Source organism: Triticum aestivum, chromosome 2A, assembly GCF_018294505.1.
Source record: "Triticum aestivum cultivar Chinese Spring chromosome 2A, IWGSC CS RefSeq v2.1, whole genome shotgun sequence".
NCBI lineage: Eukaryota > Viridiplantae > Streptophyta > Magnoliopsida > Poales > Poaceae > Triticum > Triticum aestivum.
Window position 1 is genome coordinate 763,270,034 of NC_057797.1, and position 21,967 is coordinate 763,292,000.

Here is a 21,967-nt window from a genome sequence, read left to right on the forward strand (position 1 = left end):
TAAGAAACTTTTTCTTTGACTGTTCCATTTTGAACTACTTCAAAATCTTGTCAAGGTATGTACTTATTGAAAAACTTATCAAGCGTCTTGATCTATCTCTATAGATCTTGAAGCTCAATATGTAAGCAGCTTTACCGAAGTCTTTCTTTGAAAAACTCCTTTCAAACACTTCTTTATGCTTTACAGAATAATTCTACATTATTTCCGATCAACAATATGTCACTCACATATACTTATCAGAAATATTGTAGTGCTCCCACTCAATTTCTTGTAAATACAGGCTTCACCGCAAGTCTGTATAAAACTATATGCTTTGATCAACTTATCAAAGCATATATTCCAACTCCGAGATTCTTGCACCAGTCCATAGATGGATCGCTGGAGCTTGCATATTTAGTTAACACCTTTAGGATCGACAAAACCTTCTAGTTGCATCGTATACAACTCTTCTTTAGTAAATCCATTAAGGAATGCAGTTTTGTTTATCCATTTGCCAGATTTCATAAAATGCGGCAATTGCTAACATGATTCGGATAGACTTAAGCATAGATACGAGTGAGAAAAACTCATCGTAGTCAACACCTTGAACTTGTCAAAAACCTTTTGCGACAATTCTAGCTTTGTAGATAGTAACACTACTATCAGCATCCGTCTTCCTCTTGAAAATCCATTTATTCTCAATTGCTTGCCGATCATCAGGTAAGTCAACCAAAGTCCATACTTTGTTCTCATACATGGATCCCATCTCAGATTTCATGGCCTCAAGCCACTTTGCGGAATCTGGGCTCACCATCGCTTCTTCATAGTTCGTAGGTTCATCATGATCTAGTAGCATGACTTCCAGAATTGGATTACCGTACCACTCTGGTGCGGATCTCACTCTGGTTGATCTACGTGGTTCAGTAGTATCTTGTCCTGAAGTTTCATGATCATCATCATTAGCTTCCTCACTAATTGGTATAGGTGTCGCAGAAACAGTTTTCTGTGATGTACTATTTTCCAATAAGGGAGCAGGTACAGTTACCTCGTCAAGTTCTACTTTCCTCCCACTCACTTCTTTCGAGAGAAACTCCTTCTCTAGAAAATATCCATTATAAGCAACGAATGTCTTGCCTTAGGATCTGTGATAGAAGGTGTACCCAACAGTCTCCTTTTGGGTATCCTATGAAGACATATTTCTCCGATTTGGTTTTGAGCTTATCAGGATGAAACTTTTTCACATAAGCATCACAACCCCAAACTTTAAGAAACGACTACTTTGGTTTCTTGCTAAACCACAGTTCAGATTGTGTCGTCTCAATGGACTTAGATGGTTCCCCTTTTAACGTGAATGCAGCTGTCTCTAATGCATAACCCCAAAAACGATAGTGATAAATCGGTAAGAAACATCATAGATTGCACTATATCCAATAAAGTACGGTTATGACGTTCGGACACACCATTATGCTGTGGTGTTCCAGGTGGCGTGAGTAGTGAAACTATTTCACATTGTTTTAACTGAAGACCAAACTCGTAACTCAAATACTATTTTCCACGATTAGATCGTAGAAACTTTATTTTCTTGTTACGCTGATTTTCCACTTCACTCTGAAATTATATGAACTTTTCAAATGTATCAGACTTCTATTTCATTAAGTAGATATACCCATATCTGCTCAAATCATCTGTGAAGGTTAGGAAAAAATAATGATACCCGCTGCAAGCCTTTAAATATTCATCAGACCACATACATTAGTATGTATGATTTCCAACAAATCTGTTGCTTGCTCCATTGTTCCGGAGAACGGCGTTTTAGTCATCTTGCCTAAAAGGCATGGTTCGCAAGCATCAAGTGATTCATAATCAAGTGATTCCGAAAATCCATCAGCATGGAGTTTCTTCATGCGTTTTATACCAATATGACCTAAACAGCAGTGCCACAAATAAGTTGCACTATCATTATTAACTTTGCATCTTTTGGTTTCAATATTATGAATATGTGTATTATTAAGATTGAGATCCAATGAACTTGTTTCATTGGGTGTATGACCATCGAAGGTTTTATTCATGTAAACAGAACAATAATTATTCTCTGACTTTAATGAATAACCGTATTGCAATAAACATGATCAAATCATATTCATGCTCAACGCAAAACCCAAATAACACTTATTTAAGTTCAACACTAATCCCGAAAGTATAGGGGAGTGTGCGATGATGATCATATCAATCTTGGAACTACTTCCAACACACATCGTCACTTCACCCTTAACTAGTCTCTGTTTATTCTGCAACTCCTGTTTCGAGTTACTACTCTTAGCAACTGAACTAGCATCAAATACTGAGGGGTTGCTATAAACACTAGTAAAGTACACATCAATAACATGTATATCAAATATACTTATGTTCACTTTGCCATCCTTCTTATCCGCCAATCACTTGGGGTAGTTCCGCTTCCAGTGACCAGTCCCTTTGCAGTAGAAGCACTTAGTCTCAGGCTTAGGATCAGACTTGGGCTTCTTCACTTGAGCAGCAACTTGCTTGTCGTTCTTCTTGAAGTTCCCCTTCTTCCCTTTGCCCTTTTCTTGAAACTAGTGATCTTGTCTACCATCAACACTTGATGTTTTTCTTGATTTCTACCTTCATCAATTTCATCATCATGAAAAGCTCGGGAGTCGTTTTCGTCATCCCTTGCATACTATAGTTCATCACGAAGTTCTACTAACTTGGTCATGGTGACTAGAGAATTCTGTCAATCACTATCTTATCTGGAAGATTAACTCCCACTTGATTCAAGCGATTGTAGTACCCAGACAATCTGAGGACATGCTCACTAGTTGAGCGATTCTCCTCCATCTTTTAGCTATAGAACTTGTTGGAGACTTCATATCTCTCAACTCGGGTATTTGCTTGAAATATCAACTTCAACTCCTGGAACATCTCATATGGTCCATGACGTTCAAAACGTCTTTTGAAGTCCCGATTCTAAGCCATTAAGCATGGTGCACTAAACTATCAAGTATTCATCATATTGAGCTGGCCAAACGTTCATAACGTCTGCATCTGCTCCTGCAATAGGTCTGTCACCTAGCGGTGCATCAAGGACATAATTCTTCTGTGCAGCAATGAGGATAAACCTCAGATCACGGATCCAATCCGCATCATTGCTACTAACATCTTTCAACACAATTTTCTCTAGGAACATATCAAAATAAACGCAGGGAAGCAACAATGCGAGCTATTGATCTACAACATAATTTGCAAAATACTACCAGGACTAAGTTCATGATAATTTTAAGTTCAGTTAATCAAATTACTTAGGAACTCCCACTTAGATAGACATCCCTCTAATCCTCTAAGTGATCACGTGATCCAAATCAACTAAACCATAACCGATCATCACGTGAGATGGAGTAGTTTTCAATGGTGAACATCATCATGTTGATCATATCTACTATATGATTCACGCTCGACCTTTCGGTCTCTGTGTTCCGAGGCCATATCTGCATATGCTAGGCTCGTCAAGTTTAACCTGAGTATTCTGCGTGTGCAAAACTGGCTTGCACCCGTTGTAGATGGACGTAGAGCTTATCACACCCGATCATCACGTGGTGTCTGGGCACGACGAACTTTGGCAACGGTGCATACTCAGGGAGAACACTTCTTGATAATTTAGTGAGAGATCATCTTATAATGCTACCGTCAATCAAAGCAAGATAAGATGCATAAAAGGATAAACATCACATGCAATCAATATAAGTGATATGATATGGCCATCATCATCTTGTGCTTGTGATCTCCATCTCCGAAGCACCGTCATGATCACCATCGTCACCGGCGCGCCACCTTGATCTCCATCATAGCATTGTTGTCGTCTTGCCAATCTTATGCTTCCACGACTATCACTACCGCTTAGTAATAAAGTAAAGCATTACATCGCGATTGCATTGCATACAATAAAGCGACAACCATATGGCTCCTGCCAGTTGCCGATAACTCGGTTACAAAACATGATCATCTCATACAATAAAATCAGCATCATGCCTTGACCATATCACATCACAACATGCCCTGCAAAAACAAGTTAGACGTCCTCTACTTTGTTGTTGCAAGTTTTACGTGGCTGCTACGGGCTTAAGTAAGAACTCATCTCACCTACGCATCAAAACCACAACGATAGTTCGTCAAATAGACTCCGTTTTAACCTTCTCAAGGACCGGGCGTAGTCACACTTGGTTCAACTAAAGTTGGAGAGACAGTCTTCTGCAAGCCATCTATGTGCAAAGCACGTCAAGGGAACCGGTCTCGCGTAAGAGTACGCGTAAGGTTGGTCCGGATCGTCTCACCCAACAATACCGCCGAACCAAAGTATGACATGCTGGTAGGCAGTATGACTTGTATCGCCCACAACTCACTTGTGTTCTACTCGTGCAAATAACATCAAACCATAAAACCTAGGCTCGGATGCCACTGTTGGGGAACGTAGTAATTTCGAAAATTTTCCTACGCACACGCAAGATCATGGTGATGCATAGCAACGAGGGGGGAGTATTGTCTACGTACCAACGCAGACCGACTGCGGAAGCGATCACACAACGTAGAGGAAGTAGTCGTACGTCTTCTTCCCGATCCGACCGATCCAAGCACCGTTACTCCGGCACCTCCGAGTTCTTAGCACACGTTCAGCTCGATGACGATCCTCGGGCTCCGATCCAGCAATGTGTCGAGGAAGAGTTCCGTCAGCACGACGGCGTGGTGACGATCTTGATGTACTACCGACGCAGGGCTTCGCCTAAGCTCTACAACGATATGACCGAGGTGGAATTTGGTGGAAGGGGGCACCGCACACGGCTAAGGAACGATCTCTAGGATCAACTTGTGTTTCTTGGGGTGTCCCCTGCCCCCGTATATAAAGGTTGGAGGGAGGGGGGCTGGCCGGCCAAAGAGAGGGAGGCGCAGGAGGAGTCCTACTCCTACCGGGAGTAGGACTCCCCCCTCCAATCCTAGTCGAACTAGGAATCCTTTAAAGGGGAGAGAGAGAGAGAGGTGGCCGGCCCCTCTCCTAGTCCTAATAGGACTAGGGAGAGGGTGGGAGGCGCAGCCCTATGTGGGCTGCCCTCTCACCTTTCCACTAAGGCCCAAGTTGGCCCTTTTGGCTCCCGGGGGGTTCCGGTAACCCTCCCGGTAATCCGGTAAAATCCCGATTTCACCCAGAACACTTCCGATGTCCAAACATAGGCTTCCAATATATCAATCTTTACGTCTCGACCATTTCGAGACTCCTCGTCATGTCCGTGATCTCATCCGGGACTCCGAACAACCTTCGGTACATCAAAATGCATAAACTCATAATAACTGTCATCGTAACGTTAAGCGTGCGGACCCTACGGTTTGAGAACAATGTAGACATGACCGAGACACGTCTCCGGTCAATAACCAATAGCGGGACCTGGATGCCCATATTGGCTCCTACATATTCTACGAAGATCTTTATCGGTCAGACCGCATAACAACATACGTTGTTCCCTTTGTCATCGGTATGTTACTTGCCCGAGATTCAATCGTCGGTATCCAATACCTAGTTCAATCTCGTTACTGGTAAGTCTCTTTACTCGTTCCGTAATACATCATCTCATAACTAACATCTTAGTTATTATGCTTGCAAGGCTTATGTGATGTATATTACCGAGAGGGCCCAGAGATACCTCTCCGACCATCGGAGTGACAAACCCTAATCTCGAAATACGCCAACCCAACATCTACCATTGGAGACACCTGTAGTACTCCTTTATAATCACCCAGTTACGTTATGACGTTTGGTAGTACCCAAAGTGTTCCTCCGGTAAACGGGAGTTGCATAATCTCATAGTTATAGGAACATGTATAAGTCATGAAGAAAGCAATAGCAACATACTAAACGATCGGGTGCTAAGCTAATGGAATGGGTCATGTCAATCAGATCATTCAACTAATGATGTGACCTCGTTAATCAAATAACAACTCTTTGTTCATGGTTAGGAAACATAACCATCTTTGATTAACGAGCTAGTCAAGTAGAGGCATACTAGTGACACTCTGTTGGTCTATGTATTCACACATGTATTATGTTTCCGGTTAATACAATTCTAGCATGAATAATAAACATTTATCATGATATAAGGAAATAAATAATAACTTTATTATTGCCTCTAGGGCATATTTCCTTCACATGCTCCGTTGCATCATCGATGGTGCATGAGGCACTTTTGTTCGAACTTCTATAGGGCATGTGGCGTTAAGGAGTTGGCCGACGATCTTCAAGATTGTTGTCTCGCTTTCTCCGAAAGGCGCTTCGCCACTTTGTACAACAAATTGCTCGCACACAAAAAGCTTGATGCCGGGGGTCAAGACTTTCTCAATAGGCACCTTCAATACTGGGACAAGTGGTCACGTGCTTTTGATGAAGATGGCCGGAGATACGGTCCCAATCCTCGAACTTCACGATCTTCGGTCGTCCAACCGGCAAACGCTCCCAGCTCCATATGGAGAGTGCGAGCAAACAACCACCAATACCTCCAGATAGCCTACAAGAGGCTTCGTCCAACTGCACATACAAAAGAACTTGTTTGAATTAACAGCAAGATTGGATTCATAATGTACCAATGAAGTGAAACATAAACAACTTCATACATGTCTATACAAGTAAGCCAGTGTCGTCGAACCCCAACTCCATTTGCTATCGAAGATGGTCAACGCCTTGAGCCACATACATGGAGCATTCTTGCCTGTGCCATCAGCAAACATAGTCCTGGATATCACGTACCACATGTAGACACGAGCATATGTCTTCACCATGTCCTCATCAGCATCCTCAGGGCAAATACTGAAGTTCGATACAATCCACGTGAAAGTAGCACCGGTGGCGACTCTAACCTTCTTCTTGCCTTCTTCTTCTGGTTTGTGAGGCTCCGGAGGAACATTACCAATAAGAGCAAACATCTGCTCGCGCCACCCATCAGAATCGGTGCTCATACATAGAGGATTGCCGTCAATAGGAAGACCGGTGATCATAGCTATATCCTGGAGCGGCATGGTCATCTCCCCGGCCCGAAGATGGAAAGTGTGTGTCTCTGGCCTCCAATGATCAATAAGCGCGGTGAGTGCTGGAGCATTGTTGGGTGGCGTCGACCGGCTGACCAACTGAATGAAAGGGAGAAGTCATGTCTCCCTAACATACGGTGTCTACCGCTCGTCATAGCGCATCCCCCCAAGGTTGACCCCGTGAGCCCGAAGCTTCAGAGGTGCAAGCTCCTACAAAAAAACAAACAAATCATTACATATGGGGGGTATGTGTTCGAAAAAAAACATGAAATTCATAACACCGGCAACTTTCATTATTACCCGCTGCTCCACCGACATAGCGTGCGACCGGTGTTGTTGGTCCCAGTGATCATTGATAAGCCAAACCATCCTAACAATTTGAAAGAAAGCTTTCTTGTCAACACGATTATCTTTTGAATACAAAAAAAGTAAAGTACGGCTACTAGATGCAAAATACAAAGCATATGTATCCAAACCATTCTTGCCAATACAAATTTAATTTCAATAAACTAAACTAAGCCTAGCTCATGCAAGATTCAATACAAATATATTTTCCATATAAATAAAATGTCAACCTATGTATCCAAACTATATAAATAACATGTCAACCTATGTATCCTAACCACATTCTAATCTAACAAAGGTTCACCAAATCTAATACATGCAAGATTTAAACAAAAGTTCCCCAAATCTAATACATGCAAGATTCAAAAAGGGTTCCTCAAATCTTCAAAATACCTTATTTTCTATGGATAGAAAGAAGGGGATCGGAAGAGAGTACCTTCTAGGATGGATTGGTGAAGAAATGCACGGACCAAATCGTCGGATCTGAAGGATTTGGGAGAGGGGATTGAGAAGGGGAGAGGAGGAAGCCGCCGGCGCGCCCCTTCTGTAACTGCTGGAACAAATGGGTGGGGTGGGGGAGGGGGAGCGGGCGCCTGGGATCTAAGTCACAGTGCAGCGCCTACGAGCCGGGCGCTGCACTTTAATTGTGTGGCGCCTAACTCGGGGGCGCTGCACATTTCAAGTGTGGCGCCTAGCTCGGAGGCGCTGCACTCCTGGGTGCGGGCCCAGGGGCTGCCACGGTGGACTGAGGTGCAACGCCCCCGTGCTAGGCGCTGCACTGTAGGGTGTGGCGCCGTCGTGGCGGGCGCCACACAAAAAGGTTACGGCTGTGAAATTTTTTCACGGGCAGTTCATTTTGTGAATTGATTTCGTCCACAGGTCAAAATAGTCAAATTTGCCCTAGATCTGTGAGACCCGATATAATACTGTTCAAATTGTACCCGATACAGGTTGCATTGGAGATGGCCGTGGCAATCCACTCAACTTAGCAGTCCCATGAACACTGTAGCATGTATGTGCAACAACGCCCTCCTTATCCACTGCATTACACTCTCTGCACTGAAAGTATCAAGAAAACGACGTACAAATCTATGACTGCGGAAAACAATCGATCTGCAGATGATAAAGGCAGAAGAGAGAAGTGAAGAATGAACTGCTGTTCAAGTCATTTCTATAAGCGCAACCTTGGCAGAAAAAAATCGCAGCAAACTTTGAAAATTTGGAGAGAAATATCACCACATCTTTCATTCCCACCAACTTGCTAGAATTTTTCGCAGCTGTCAAACGCTTGTTTGCAAATCGGCGTGGGTTGCAGAATTCAGTTTTAGGGTTATAGCTGGGTGAGAACGTGGGCCAAGGCGCGCGTGAGCGTTGGGCGAGACGAGGGATGAATTTCGTAGCACGATTGCGGGGGGTAGGGCTAGGGTTATTACGAGGAGGTAACGCCAAACATTCCTGCCCTAATATAGATGCGACCATAGACAAATCGTTCAAATTAGTCTCCGTGGATCCCTCCTAGGTACTCCCTCTGTTCGGAATTACTTGTCATAGAAATGGATGTATCTAAACGTATTTTAGTTTTAGATACATCTATTTTCAAGACAAGTAATTCCGAATGGAGGGAGTATTACCGAAAAGTGTAACACACCTGACAAAGAAAAGGGAAAGAATGAAGTCGGGCAGAGGGAAAGGTGGTTCTGAAAAGGTACAAAAGACATGTCATGGCTCACGTGCAAGCAAAGATAAAGTTCTCGTAAAACAAGATAACTCTGACCTAGATTCATGAGACCTGTAGAAACCTATTCAGATCGTGTCTCGCCGAGTCTGAATAAGGTGGGAAGAGGAGGCTGCAAGCAGAGCTCATAACCCATTCAGCAGGACATTAACGGGCTCCCCAAGCTAAGCTTGTACACTGGCAGGCGCAATAGTGATGCATATTATAGAGACTTGGAGCTTGCCATTATGCAGAAGTTAGATTTAAGTCTTAACACACAAGCGAGTTCAGTTTTGTAGATAATGATGTTGGGTTTGTGTCGAATATTTTGTACTAGTAGGGTTACGCTTGGACTTGGTGTTGTAGTGTGGGTAGGATACGTGTAGTGTTGGAGTCGGACACGTTGTATCCTTGGCCTCTTATATATGAGGAGGCACCCCACGTTGTAACCCATGACGACTAGATAGCGACAGGCTCGCAAGGTGGTGCTGGCGGCTTGTGCCGGCGCTCGGGTGGCCGGTGTTGCGGTATCTCGGGGAGGAGCGCCCGTAGTCATTGCCCCGGGGAGTAGGCGAGTTCGCCGAACCTCGTTAACAAATCTCGGTGTCGTCATTATCTATGATTGCTTGTTCCTCGATGGATCGACCGCGTACCTTGGATTTATTCTAACAAGTGGTATCAGAGCAAGGTTACGAAGAGGTTGTTGTGCGATGATCCAGAGCTCGTTGCGTATAGTGCGGTTCGACTTATTCGATGGGATCTCGCCGAGATTGGAAAGCATCACGCGGAGGCAGCAGCAGCGGCTCGGACCGGAAAGGCGTGCAGCCGTGCAGCGATGGAAGTCCAAAGCATAGACGCGCGTGAGACCAGTGGGGCTAGCCGAGCCGACCGAGTCGGGCGCGCGCGTGCGGCCCAAGGACTCCAAGACGTGCGCACGGGCTTGAGCCAGGCATGTAGCAGTCCATCGCGTTGCGTGCAGGCCACAAACTATCGAGATTGTTTTGGAAACAAAAGGGACCGAGTCCTGGAAGAAGTCGTCTTCGAGCCGGACAGCTGCACCCGTGCACGCACATGTTAAAAGCAGCATCGGCTGGACGCAAAGAGGCAAGAAACAGATCAGGTCGAGATCGGCCAGAAAAATCCATCAGGGGCTACGCATCCATCGAGAGGACAGGCTTTGGCAGGAGAGCAAATAGCGCTAGTATTGGAGTTGAGCCAAGGGAGCACTTTGACGTGAAGACCAACTGGTTAGTTATTACTACTAGTACGTGGACGTTTTGTTCGTCTACTTGGGGATCACGCAAAGACTGCTTGGTTATTTTTCACGGAGTCAGCCGTACAAAGAACTATGGCGCCATCGGGTACCAGGTTTGAGGTGGAGAAGTTCAACGGAACTGGAAGCTTTGGGTTATGGCAGACAAGGGTGAAAGATTTGTTAGCACAACAGGGATGCTTGAAGGCGTTGTTGCAGGAAGCCAAGCCAACTAAGATGGAGGCGGATGACTGGGAGGAGTTACAGTTGAAAGCAGCCGGGACTATACGGTTGTGTCTGTCGGACCAGGTTATTTATCATGTGATGGATGAGAATTCGCCGAAGAAGATCTCGGAGAAGCTGGAAAGTCAGCTTATGTCCAAGACTGCGACGACCAAGGTGTATCTGAAGCAAAAGTTGTATGGGATGAGGATGCAGGAGGGGTCAGATCTTGTGGAGTACATGAACGCCTTTAATCAAGTCGTGACGGATCTAGCACGCTTGGGTGCGACGGTTGGCGACGAGGATAGGGCAATTCTGCTTCTTTGTTCATTGCCATCATCCTATGACCATTTGATCACTACTTTGACGCACGGCAAGGAGACCGTCAAGAATGAGGATATTACTGCGGCATTGCTATCTTATGATATGAGAAAGAAGAACGCGGTGGAAGTCTCTCATGATGAAGGTTTGCTAGTCAAGGGTGAGCAGTGGCGGAAGGGATATGAGGCTGGGAAGAACAAGAAAAAGAAAAAGAATATACAGTGTCACAAGTGTAAGAAGTGGGGACATATGAGAAAGGACTGTCCAGAACTCAATGGTGGGGCCAGTGCTAATAAGGCAACTCATGGTGATGACTCAGACAGCAGTAGTGATGTTCTCATAGTATCAGACAAGCGGTCAACCAAAAGTGAAGTGTGGATGTTGGATTCAGCTTGCTCTTTTCATGCGACACCCAACAGGGAGTGGTTCTCTTCGTACAAGTCTGGTGAGTTTGGTTTAGCCTATGTGGGCGATGACACAGGTTATCGTGTTGCTGGAGTAGGTGACATCAAAATCAAGATGTTTGACGGAGTTGAGCGGATGCTTCGGGGAGTCAGGCATGTGCCAGGGCTAAGGAGGAATCTAATTTCGCTTGGAGTTCTTCATGATGGTGGTATGGTATTCCGTTGTGATCGGGATAAGAAGACCATGAGAATCATGGAAGATGAGGTGACCGTGATGATTGGAGCGAGGACGGCTTCGCATCTTTACAAGTTGCAAGGGAGCACTATTGCAGGTGGAGTCACTGAGACTGGAGTTGCGGGAGTAGCAGCGGGGTCACACGGCGGCGGCGGGTCTGGGGCAGACTCGTCGAGTAGCTCTCAGTAAGCTACGAAGAAGACAACACAAGTCCGGAGTACATGGAAGTTTGACGCATGGATAAATTCAAGGTGGTGGAGAATATTCGCCAAGGTGGAGTTTGTTGGGTTTGTGTCGAATATTTTGTACTAGTAGGGTTACGCTTGGACTTGGTGTTGTAGTGTGGGTAGAATACGTGTAGTGTCGGAGTCGGACACGTTGTACCCTTGGCCTTTTATATATGAGGAGGCACCCCACGTTGTAACCCATGACGACTAGATAGCGACATGCTCGCAAGGGGGTGCTGGCGGCTTGTGCCAGCGCCCGGGTGGCCGGTGTTGCGGTATCTCGGGGAGGAGCGCCCGTAGTCATTGCCCCGGGGAGTAGGCGAGTTCGCCGAACCTCGTTAACAAATCTCGGTGTCGTCATTATCTGTGATTGCTTGTTCCTCGATGGATCGACCGCGTACCTCGGATTTATTTTAACAAATGAAAGGATTACACTCACTGTCTCGGCCAAAAACATAAATTTGACCTCAGGACGAAACTATTTCACAAACCAAACTATGTTTGAAAGTATTTCACCCAGCTGACCTCTAATGTGCAGCACCCAACAGCAAGGCGCTACACTCTTACTGTGTAGCGCCTAACACACAGGCGCCACACTGTGCAGCGCCTAGCTGCAAGGAGCTGCACTACACTGTGCAGCGCCTAACTGTAAGGAGTTGCATAGTAAAGTGCAGCGCCTTACTGTTGGGAGCTGCATAAAAAGGTCAACGCTGTGAAATATTTCAAAAAACAGTTTAGTTTGTGAAATATTTTCAATTTGAGGTCAAATTTGTCAATTCTGCCCACTGTCTCTACACCCGAAGGTGAACACAATTCATTATTACAGTTTACAAAGGCCCATAAGTTCGCAAAAGTTAACAACGGAAAAACAAAACAGCAAGCACACACCGAGAATTCAATACTGCAATGCAACGTTCATGGGTGGTGGTGCACCAGCAGGGCAAGAGAGGACAGGCCCGCTGATGTGTAAAGCCATCCTACTGCAAAGCGCTCCCTAGTGCAAGAGAAGAGAGGACATATTGCTGATTCGTATGCAACAGCTTCCTAGGGCGAAGTGCTCCCTGCGGATGTGTGCACGAACTGCATCTGGACAAAAGGAACGGCGATTTTTCTCTGTAAAAGAACAGATTGTGATTTGAAAAAGCATCTGAATAGTACAAGAACTGAAGTTTTGAAAGCTAAGTTTTCCATTAGCAACAAAGTAAAACAACAAGAAGGGGCGAACTTCTATCTTCTGCGTGCAGTCGCCTCGGCTACAAGAAGCAGACCTGGAAGCGGCAGAATCTGTAACCTTGGTACTTGGTAGTAGGAGTACTTGCGACCCAGAATCGAGACAGAAACTGTTTGGCTTAAGACCAAAAATAACATGGTTGTTTGTAAGCACGCAAATTCCTGTCGCCGTCTCCTACAGCTGCTAAGTAGATCGACATGGACCAGTCACGACGGTGAAGCCTGAGCTAGCAAGAGGTGAAGAGGTGAAATAATTAGTAATATACGACGATCGACAAGGTTTTTCTTTTTCATTTTTCAATTTTACTGCTTTCTTCTTCTCTTTTCAGAGTTGTTTTTTCTTTTGGCACATTTTCTTTTTTAAACTTTTGCAATATAAGGTGAACACTTTTGTCAAATACACACCAAACTTTTTTAATATACTGTGAACACATTTAAAATACACACTGAACATTCCAAAGTATATGATGAATATTTTTGTAATATACGTTGAATATTATTAAATATATGATGAACTTTTCAAATTATGTGATGAATATTTTTTTATGCACACTGAACATTTTTTAATATACACAGAACATTTTTTATAAAACTTATACTGAACAATTTTCGAAATTATGTTTTCATTTTAAATAGTTTTTGAATGTGTAGCTCTAGAGAAACAACAGTCGGTTTTTTTGGGGTCAAAAACCAACTAAAACACCAATACTCCCTCAATACACAAGACAGCGAGAGCAACTAATTGAGAAGGGCTCATTCGGGAGCCTCCTCAAGGATCACTTGGGGTGGGCTAAGAGCGCGTCACTTGGTGCACTCTCAACCGCTGCCACATGTCACGCTCTGGGCGCTCCCTCCGATTTTGTTTTCTAATTTTTTCGCTCGCGTTTTCGCCTTTTTAAATGTTTTTTTTCGGCTTTTCGGTTTTTCCCGGTCTTTCTTAGCTTTTCAACAAAAAATTTCGGAAATCAAAATTTACACGAAACAACATGTTTTTTCTTTCTTCCACGAGAGGCGCAATTTTCCATTCACGAGAGGCACAGTTTTGGTTCCGCGAGAGGCATGGCCATGCTTCTCAGAAACCGAAAAAAAAACACATTTGTTTTCTCCCACGAGATGCACGTTTTTGCTTTCACGAGAGACACGGTTTTCCTTCCGCGAGAGGCACGGCCGTGTCTCTCGGAAATGAAAAATAAAAGTGTTTTCTTTTTGCTTTTTTTCGTGAGAGGCACAGTTTTGCTCCCATGAGAGGCACGAACTTGCTTCTGCGAGAGGCAAAAAAACGCGTTTTTGTTGCTTCCGCGAGAGGCACTTTTTTGCTTTCGCGACAGACATGGTTTTGCTTCCGCGAGAGGCACGGCCGTGCCTCTAGGAAATAAAAAATAATATGTTTTCTCGTTTTTTTCCTTCCGTGAGAGGCACGGATTTGTTACTGTGATAAGCGAAAAAACACGTTTTTTGTTTTCGCGAGAAGCATGGTTTTGCTTCCACGGGAGGCACATATGTGCTTCCGTGAGAGACACGGACGCGCCTCTCGGAAAACAACTTTAGGAAAGAAAAAAACATGCTCCCCGTGTGGTTTTTTATAAAAAAACCGTCAAAACCTGTCAACACCGGATCTAGTTTTGAAAATCTCCACGCGAGGAATCGAACGGTGAAAACGGTTCAAGATTTGGATGCACGGTTTAAGAGATAACACATTTTAAATAAATGGATCTACAATTTTTTTGAAAACTCCCCGGTTGTGGCAAGTCACGCACATGCAACGTGCCATTTGTTGCAATCTGGGGAGGTGTGAGTGATCTTTGAAAGGAGTACTTTTGAATTAGTGATTTCCCTGCACTATTCGATGCCAACATGAGAAGCGCTTACCCCTAAAAAAACAGAAGCGCCTTTTCACGTTTTTGCTTATTTGTGAGGCCGAACAACCTAGTGCTTAATAAATGGCCGGCCCACGTCCTGTTCTGCATGTTTTTCTATTAATTGTATATATATATATTTTTTGAATGGAAAACTATTCTATCTCAAAATAAATGAATGGAAAACTATTTACTTAAATTTTCAAAAACATGCATATCATGTTCAGAAAAAAAAAATATTTCTTCGGTGTGAAAATAATATTGGTGAAACTTTTAGAAAATGCTGATACCATTAAAAAGATGTTAGCGAGTTTGAAACAAATGCTCGCGGCATTTTCAAATACACTAAATGTTAAAAACAATGTCAATACAATGTAAAAAAATGTTCGCTTAATGTAGAAAAAATGTTTGGTACCACTAAAGAAAATGGTTGTGTCATTTAAAACAATGTTTGCTGATGTAGAAAAACTGTTTTGTACCACTCAGAAAAATGTTCTAGACAATTCAAAAAAAGTTCAAACGTTTCAGAAATATGTTCATGCCCTTCAAGAAATTTATGCAATGTAATAAAATGTTGGCATAATGTAGGAAATTGTCTCACACAATTAAAAATATATATGCTCGTGACATTTTAAAAATATCACAAATTGGAAAAACATATTTGTGCTTTTTTTTAAAGGTTGACACAATGTAAAAAATGTCTATGTAATTTTGAAAAGGTTTTGTGCCAAAAAGTTTTCAATGTGTGTATGAAAATGTTTAGGTGATTTGAGGGTCATTATTCAGGGTCCCGTTTAAATCTGAACTCGATTGACCTGGATAGGAGAGTGACTTGTTTTTGAAAAAAAAGGCAGAGCAGTTTCTGCCTTTTTCATTTCAAAACAGGTATAAAACCTGAGTGACCAATGTCAATTACATGAAGGTAGTGTCAGCGCTGCACGGAAAGTGCAACTGGCCATTACCAAGCCGTGCTAAGCTAGAAACAGAGGAGTAGAAGGAGATAAGGGATACAGGTGAAGGTAGGGTGAGTGACTGATTGCGACTGAATTTTACTCTGGTGAACCTGATCGATGCTCAGCAGCTATCGGCTGTTCCGTGGGATTAAAAGGTTTACTGCTCACACCACAGGGCGAACAAAGCTACTGCTCCGTGGGACAACAAGATAACCGTTTTTGAACATTTTTGTTGAGTAACTGATAATATACGAATAACAAGATAAAATGACTCCACAAAGATGCAGTTGCACTGTCAGTTACATGGACTGACGAACAACAAGATAAAATTGACCATTCAGCATTGGCAGAATGAGATCTCCCAGTTAAGATGTCAACAATGGATAGTAGAGTAACAAATTAAGCAAGTCTCAACAGAAGTGGCACATGGGTGAGAATTGCAGGCGGCAGATCCAAGCTGAGCTCGTACACTGGCAGGCGCAATATTGATTCATATAGCCTTGATGCAGAAGATGGATTGGAAACTTAATGCACAAACGGTTGCAGTTCTTACAAGCATCACCATCAATTATTACAAATTCGCACAAGTTGGCAAAGGAAACAAAAGCAGAAACAACAAGCATCCAACACGAATTCAATACATTTTTCGGTACTTTTACCATAACCAGATACTCCGTGATGCAACAATCATGGTAGTGGTATTGGTACAGAGGCAGGCACAGTGTAGATGCCCAGGGCCTGTTTCTTCTGTGTCAAAAGATCTTCTGTATTTTTGGAGAGAACAGATAAAAGAGGCTTCAGAGGAACCCCGTAGCGGTCATAATGATTGAACCCAGAAAAAAGCATGCTGCTCTCAAGCTCGGCCATTGCCTTTGAAGCCTCCAATAATGTGCCAACGATATTACGCTTGTCGATCACTTGGATGTTTCGATCATGCTTCATGAGTTCTGTAACCATCCTGCAGCTGAGTTTATGTATCGCCAGGCACTCACCGGGGCCGTACATGTTGTCCTCCACCATCTTCTTGAGACTCACCACAAAGTCTTCCAGGGAATCCGACGGCGTCTGCTGAAGTAAGATTACTGCAAGATCAATATTGCTGTTCTCACAAATCTCCACGACGAGTGATAACAGTAATGCTTGCAGCGTCCTGTCCTTGATAGGTTCATCTTGTTGTATAGGAAACAATTGCTCGAGTGCCTGCAACGATACACGTACATATATTATTTTAGCTCAAAAAAATTAAGTGAGTGGATTTTGTACTTGCAAGGGTGGATGCTTGAGTTTAGGGTTACCTAATTACCTGTCTAAAACATTCTAAAAAAATCATATGCATCTTGTTGTAACTTGAGCACCTACTAAATTTTGTGCAAAAATATGATCAAATATACCCTGCACAAAAAAGACTGTTCAACTTATTTTTTTTAACAGTGTAACAGCAGGCCCTTGTCTTTTTTGTACATGACAAACATGATCTTTTTTTCATTAAATTTGGTAGGTGCCCATGTTATAACAAGATGCAAGTCTACAATTTTTTTTAGAATTATTTGAAGTTTGATAAGTAGATAAACCATAAACTAAAGCACCCATCCTTGCCTGTACATTTTTTCCCTGGGAAAGTTTATTGCCGAAAACTTGTGGCATGCAGTAGGTGCGTTCCAGCATACCTTCCGTAAGGTTGGTTCCTTGTCGTACTTGCTCAAATGCTTCAAGATGACTGCTGCGCTAATACGACAGCTAATGCTGATCTCTATCTCCACTGTCTCTGTTGCACTTATTTTGCATTCAGTGCTCTTAATATTGCAGTCCAGCAATTCAGTAAGACGATGGATATCATCATCGCATACTGTGAAGCTCTTGATAGCCTCTGGATGACTGGACAGTATTTCCAATGCTCCACCAGCATTTTGCTTAAGCAGGTTTGCAGTTCTCTTAGCTTCTTTCATCCTGTTTTTATCATGATTCAAATAATCTCCCGTCCAATCCGTGGAAATGAAGATGTGCAGTGCCCTCTTAATAAGTCTTTCCGTGAAAGTACTTGCTGGATTATGCACTGCTGATTGTATAAGAACCGTTAAAGCTCCCACCTGCAGGCTTGTGATACTGCTGTCACTCTTAATATCGATGACGGCCTCCAAGTTTCCGACCACATGACTATCATCTGCAATTAGGCCTCGCATCTCTTTGCCAGTGGCTCCTGCACAAGTTGACATGAGCTTCGTCACCACTGTCAGTGACCCGTGTACTACCTTGGTCCATGCAGCACTGCTCTTGATATCTTGTACTAATTCATTGGAGCGGAGAGGCGCAACTATTTTGGAAAGAAGACCCTTGCTGTTGTATATCGCTCTACAGTTATCTTCATCATGAGCCAGGTTCTCAAGAATTCTCAAGCCTGGCAATACCAGGTTCTTAGTTCCTTGCCCAGATACAACTGGTAATTGATTGAAGAGGGAGGATATGCATTCCAATGCTCCTGGAAAGTGAGCAAGGTTGAGGTCGCTAGCGAGATGCTCCACAATTCTCGCTGCAAGCCATGTCATCTCTTGGTCGGCTGGGCTTCTCCAAGCAAGGGTGTCGATCAGCTTCTGTATTCTTTGTCTGGGTGACCTGATCAGCAGCCGTCTTACCTGCGATGGTATATCCTTATCAATCAGCATAGTTAGTACCCTCCCTCCAGCCGCATATTCTTCTGGTAAGCTGGAATCCAGCAAGCCGGCACCATATGTGATGAAATTCCAGCTTGTTGCAGACGTTTTGTTCTTTAGACACATGTCTTTAGTTTTGCGCAAATATGCACGAATTACCTTGCGGCTGAAACCATGTTGGCGGCTGACAATATCCTCGATCAACTTATTAGCCAACGCTTGAGCCGGCATCCAAAATACGGATATGAAGCTGTGAGCAGAAACTGCGTTGTAGAATAAGTTCAGCGCCCGCTTCATATTTGCTTTAATTGCCTCCCCGTCCGCGATGCCATAGTCTTGATTTGTTGCACGACTCGACGCATGTAAGCAAACACATGGTCCACTAACAGCGAGGCCCAACACTAGGACAGCTCGCACGTACAGAGTGATAACTATTAGAACTGACACGACCTTTTGTATTTGTTTCTTCCACCATTGTCTCATAGGCAACTGGTTAAGTACACACCAACACTTTTGTAACCAAGATTTAACGTTATGATAAAAATCTTGTGTCTCCCAATATAAATCCATGCCAGCAAATCCGATTGCTTCGAATACCCTGTGTTGTTCCAGTTAGAACAGGACATGATGTCAACAAGAAAATTTAAAATTATGATAAAAAAAACAAGAAAATTGAAAATGGTAAACAAAAGGAAGGGGACTACATTTCGCCTCTCCCAACACTGACCCTCAAATTTCCTCCCGCATCTGACAAGTCCGCGGACACGGATGCAGGAGACGACCATCCAAAGCTAGCCACATATGTTTGGATACATTTCAAATGAAATTCAATGAAAATGAACAAATTTTATTCGGACTCAAACAAATCGGATGATATTCATTCACATTTGCATGATTTTTACATAAAACCAGACGATATATCGGGTGAGAGGTCTTCCGGCGGCTAGGGTGGCTCCAGGTCGCCCGCCGGGAGCGATACGGGAGAGAGCACGTTACATATGTTATCCTTTCAAAATCATGGGGAACTTCACGTCACACTTAACATCAACGATACAAATTTAATAGAAAATATTTGGGGACCGCCTAAGATAGGTACTGGGGCTACTTCTTCTTCGGCGAGTTTAGGATGAACTAAGAAAAGGTGAACAACGCTTTGAATAATTTCAGGGACTAAAAAATAGCAAAACCGGAAAAAGATTGCATTCAGGAGAGAGCTGAATACTAAGCACTAACCCGGCAGCCTGCACGAATGCGATGATGGTCACAGACCAAAAATCGTCCTTCTTCATCGACGAGACGAAGCCGCCCAGTAGGACCACGGTGGCCCACAAAAGCAGCAAGGCCCCGATGGATTTCAGGGTAATTCTGACGTACGCCGTAACGACGGCATACTTGTTGATAATCCTTACTTCTAGCCGCCGTCGAAGCTCCTCTGAGAAAGCGTCAAGCTCATTTCCCATGCTCTGGAGCTGCCGCTTCTCGTGCTGGTTTCGTCCGTGGAATGCTAATGGTGGTGGAGCGGGGGATTTGTGGTTTCTCTACAGTTTGCTAGTCAAACAGTCTACTAGTTTCTCCTCCGTTTGCCAGTGCTCATTTGGCTGGCTCGATTGCCGGGCTTGGTAGTTTAAGAGAGTGCAGTGAGGGGGGAGAGGGTATGCATGCGCACGCCATGGGAAATCGCGAGCTCACGTGGAGGCAACCAAAAGGTTTTACAAATAAAAGAATCCGATTTAGATGTGTTAACCCGATGAGAAGCTAGCGCGATATTTCGTGTTGGACTGGGTGCAGTTGCCCGTTAGTCTTGCCCGGCCGATCACATGGTGCAGCCCCGCAACGATTTCCTTCAAGTTCCGCATATCACCGAGCTAGTGTGTGCAGATCGATCAGAGACTGGCATACCAACGAAATATAAGTTTTTTTAGAAATTTCAATATAAACTATATACAGATGTATATAAATGTAGTTTAGAGTCTAGATTCATTTATTTTGCTTCATATGTAGTTCATATTAAAATCTCTAAAAAGACTTATATTTAGGAACGGAAAGAGTACCAAAGAATGAATTCCACTTTCCTAACAACCATGTGAAGCAAGTTCTCAGGAAGTATTACTGATTATTACTACCTTTAATTTGCATAGTATATTATTCAACAATTTGTTGAAATGCACTGTGTTACTTTTAAAAAATGGACTCGCTATTGGCTAAGTTGTTTATGCATAATTTAAGGTCGGTACGTACGCATGATTGATCTTGCAGTTGTGACATGTACAATTATAAAAGATCTAAAAAGCTTGATCGATCTGAGTAGTCATGAAGATCTAACGACCATGGTCAATTTTAGTACAATTACGAAAACAAAAATGCTGTCATAAGTTAGGTACAATTCATGGATATTTGACAGCTTAGTTAAATCTATCAATTCCTCTAAAAAAAGATGAACCTATTAATTATAGGGAAACACTTTCCATCAGTAGTCTGATACAAGTGAATCGTCAGACCACAGGAGATCCGTCGATACTTGATTAACCCCATGGTCGAGGGCCTGCTTTTGCTAACAACCCGTAATTGATGCAGTCACGTTTGCATAACCCCTGATTCCTCTCCCGCTCCATCTCTCCTGAACCTCAGTTTCTCTGTCATGGCTCCGTTGCACCTTCCTCCGAGATCGCCGCCCTTGTTCTCTCCGATTGTGCCGCCAAGATTCCATCTCCTCCGCACCATGCATTCTTCTCACCATGCCGCCAAGGACGCAATTCACTGTCGACGACCGAATTCACCACACTGCCCAGATCTGATCCCCTGTAACGATCTACCCCACGACGTGATGCATTAGGAGGTGACCATGTCTGCCGTCTCCAGCGTGTTTGTTGCCTCACGAGGTGCCTAGACCTTGGAAGTTTGAACCGGCTGCCGGAGCACCATCCATCTGCCGGAGAACCAGCAGTGTCCTCTAATCATTTCCACCTCTTCGAAGTCCCTCCTTGAAACAAAGGTAATCCATCCATTGCGTGAATCGCACGCCGTTTCATCATCACTTGTTCCCACACACATATTATTTTCAATTCGATGTTTCTAGTAACCATGCTTTGTAAGCATCAGATTTTTTGCTTCGGCGGTCCAATTTGTTTGCATCGATGGATGAAATTGGTTTATAGATCACAAAATGATTGATGCACACATATGTGTTTTAGATGATGCATACACATGTTGGCAACATTCATTGCTAGTTTCTCACGAGCGGCGCGTCACGGGGCGGCGCGCCGACGCCTCCCCTCCCTCGTACGCATACACACGGGCGCGGCGCGGCTATATAAGCCAGTGGCCTCCCTCGCCTCTGGCCACATCAGCCCTAGCCGCCGAGCTCTATCTCTCCCGAGAGCCGCCGCCGAGACCTCCCCTCTCCCGAGCCCTCCCTCTCCCGTGCGTCGCCGTCGAGCCCTCCTTCTCCCGATGGCCGAGCGTTTCCTCGGAGATGAGGCGGCGGCCAACGGCTTCAGCCGC

The 21,967-nt window shown here is 43.9% G+C and overlaps 1 protein-coding gene across 1 annotated transcript; it reads right to left on the minus strand.

Annotated features, from left to right (window-relative positions):
- Positions 1-16,382: 16,382 nt before the first annotated feature.
- Positions 16,383-20,046, minus strand: LOC123186553 (uncharacterized). Its single transcript, XM_044598293.1, has 3 exons — positions 19,700-20,046; positions 17,486-19,064; positions 16,383-17,018 (listed from the first exon to the last, which is right to left on the minus strand). Exons 1-3 carry the CDS (start codon positions 19,924-19,926, stop codon positions 16,506-16,508), a joined length of 2,319 nt encoding a protein of 772 aa, XP_044454228.1. The 5' UTR covers positions 19,927-20,046; the 3' UTR covers positions 16,383-16,505.
- Between the last annotated feature and the right edge of the window lie 1,921 nt (positions 20,047-21,967).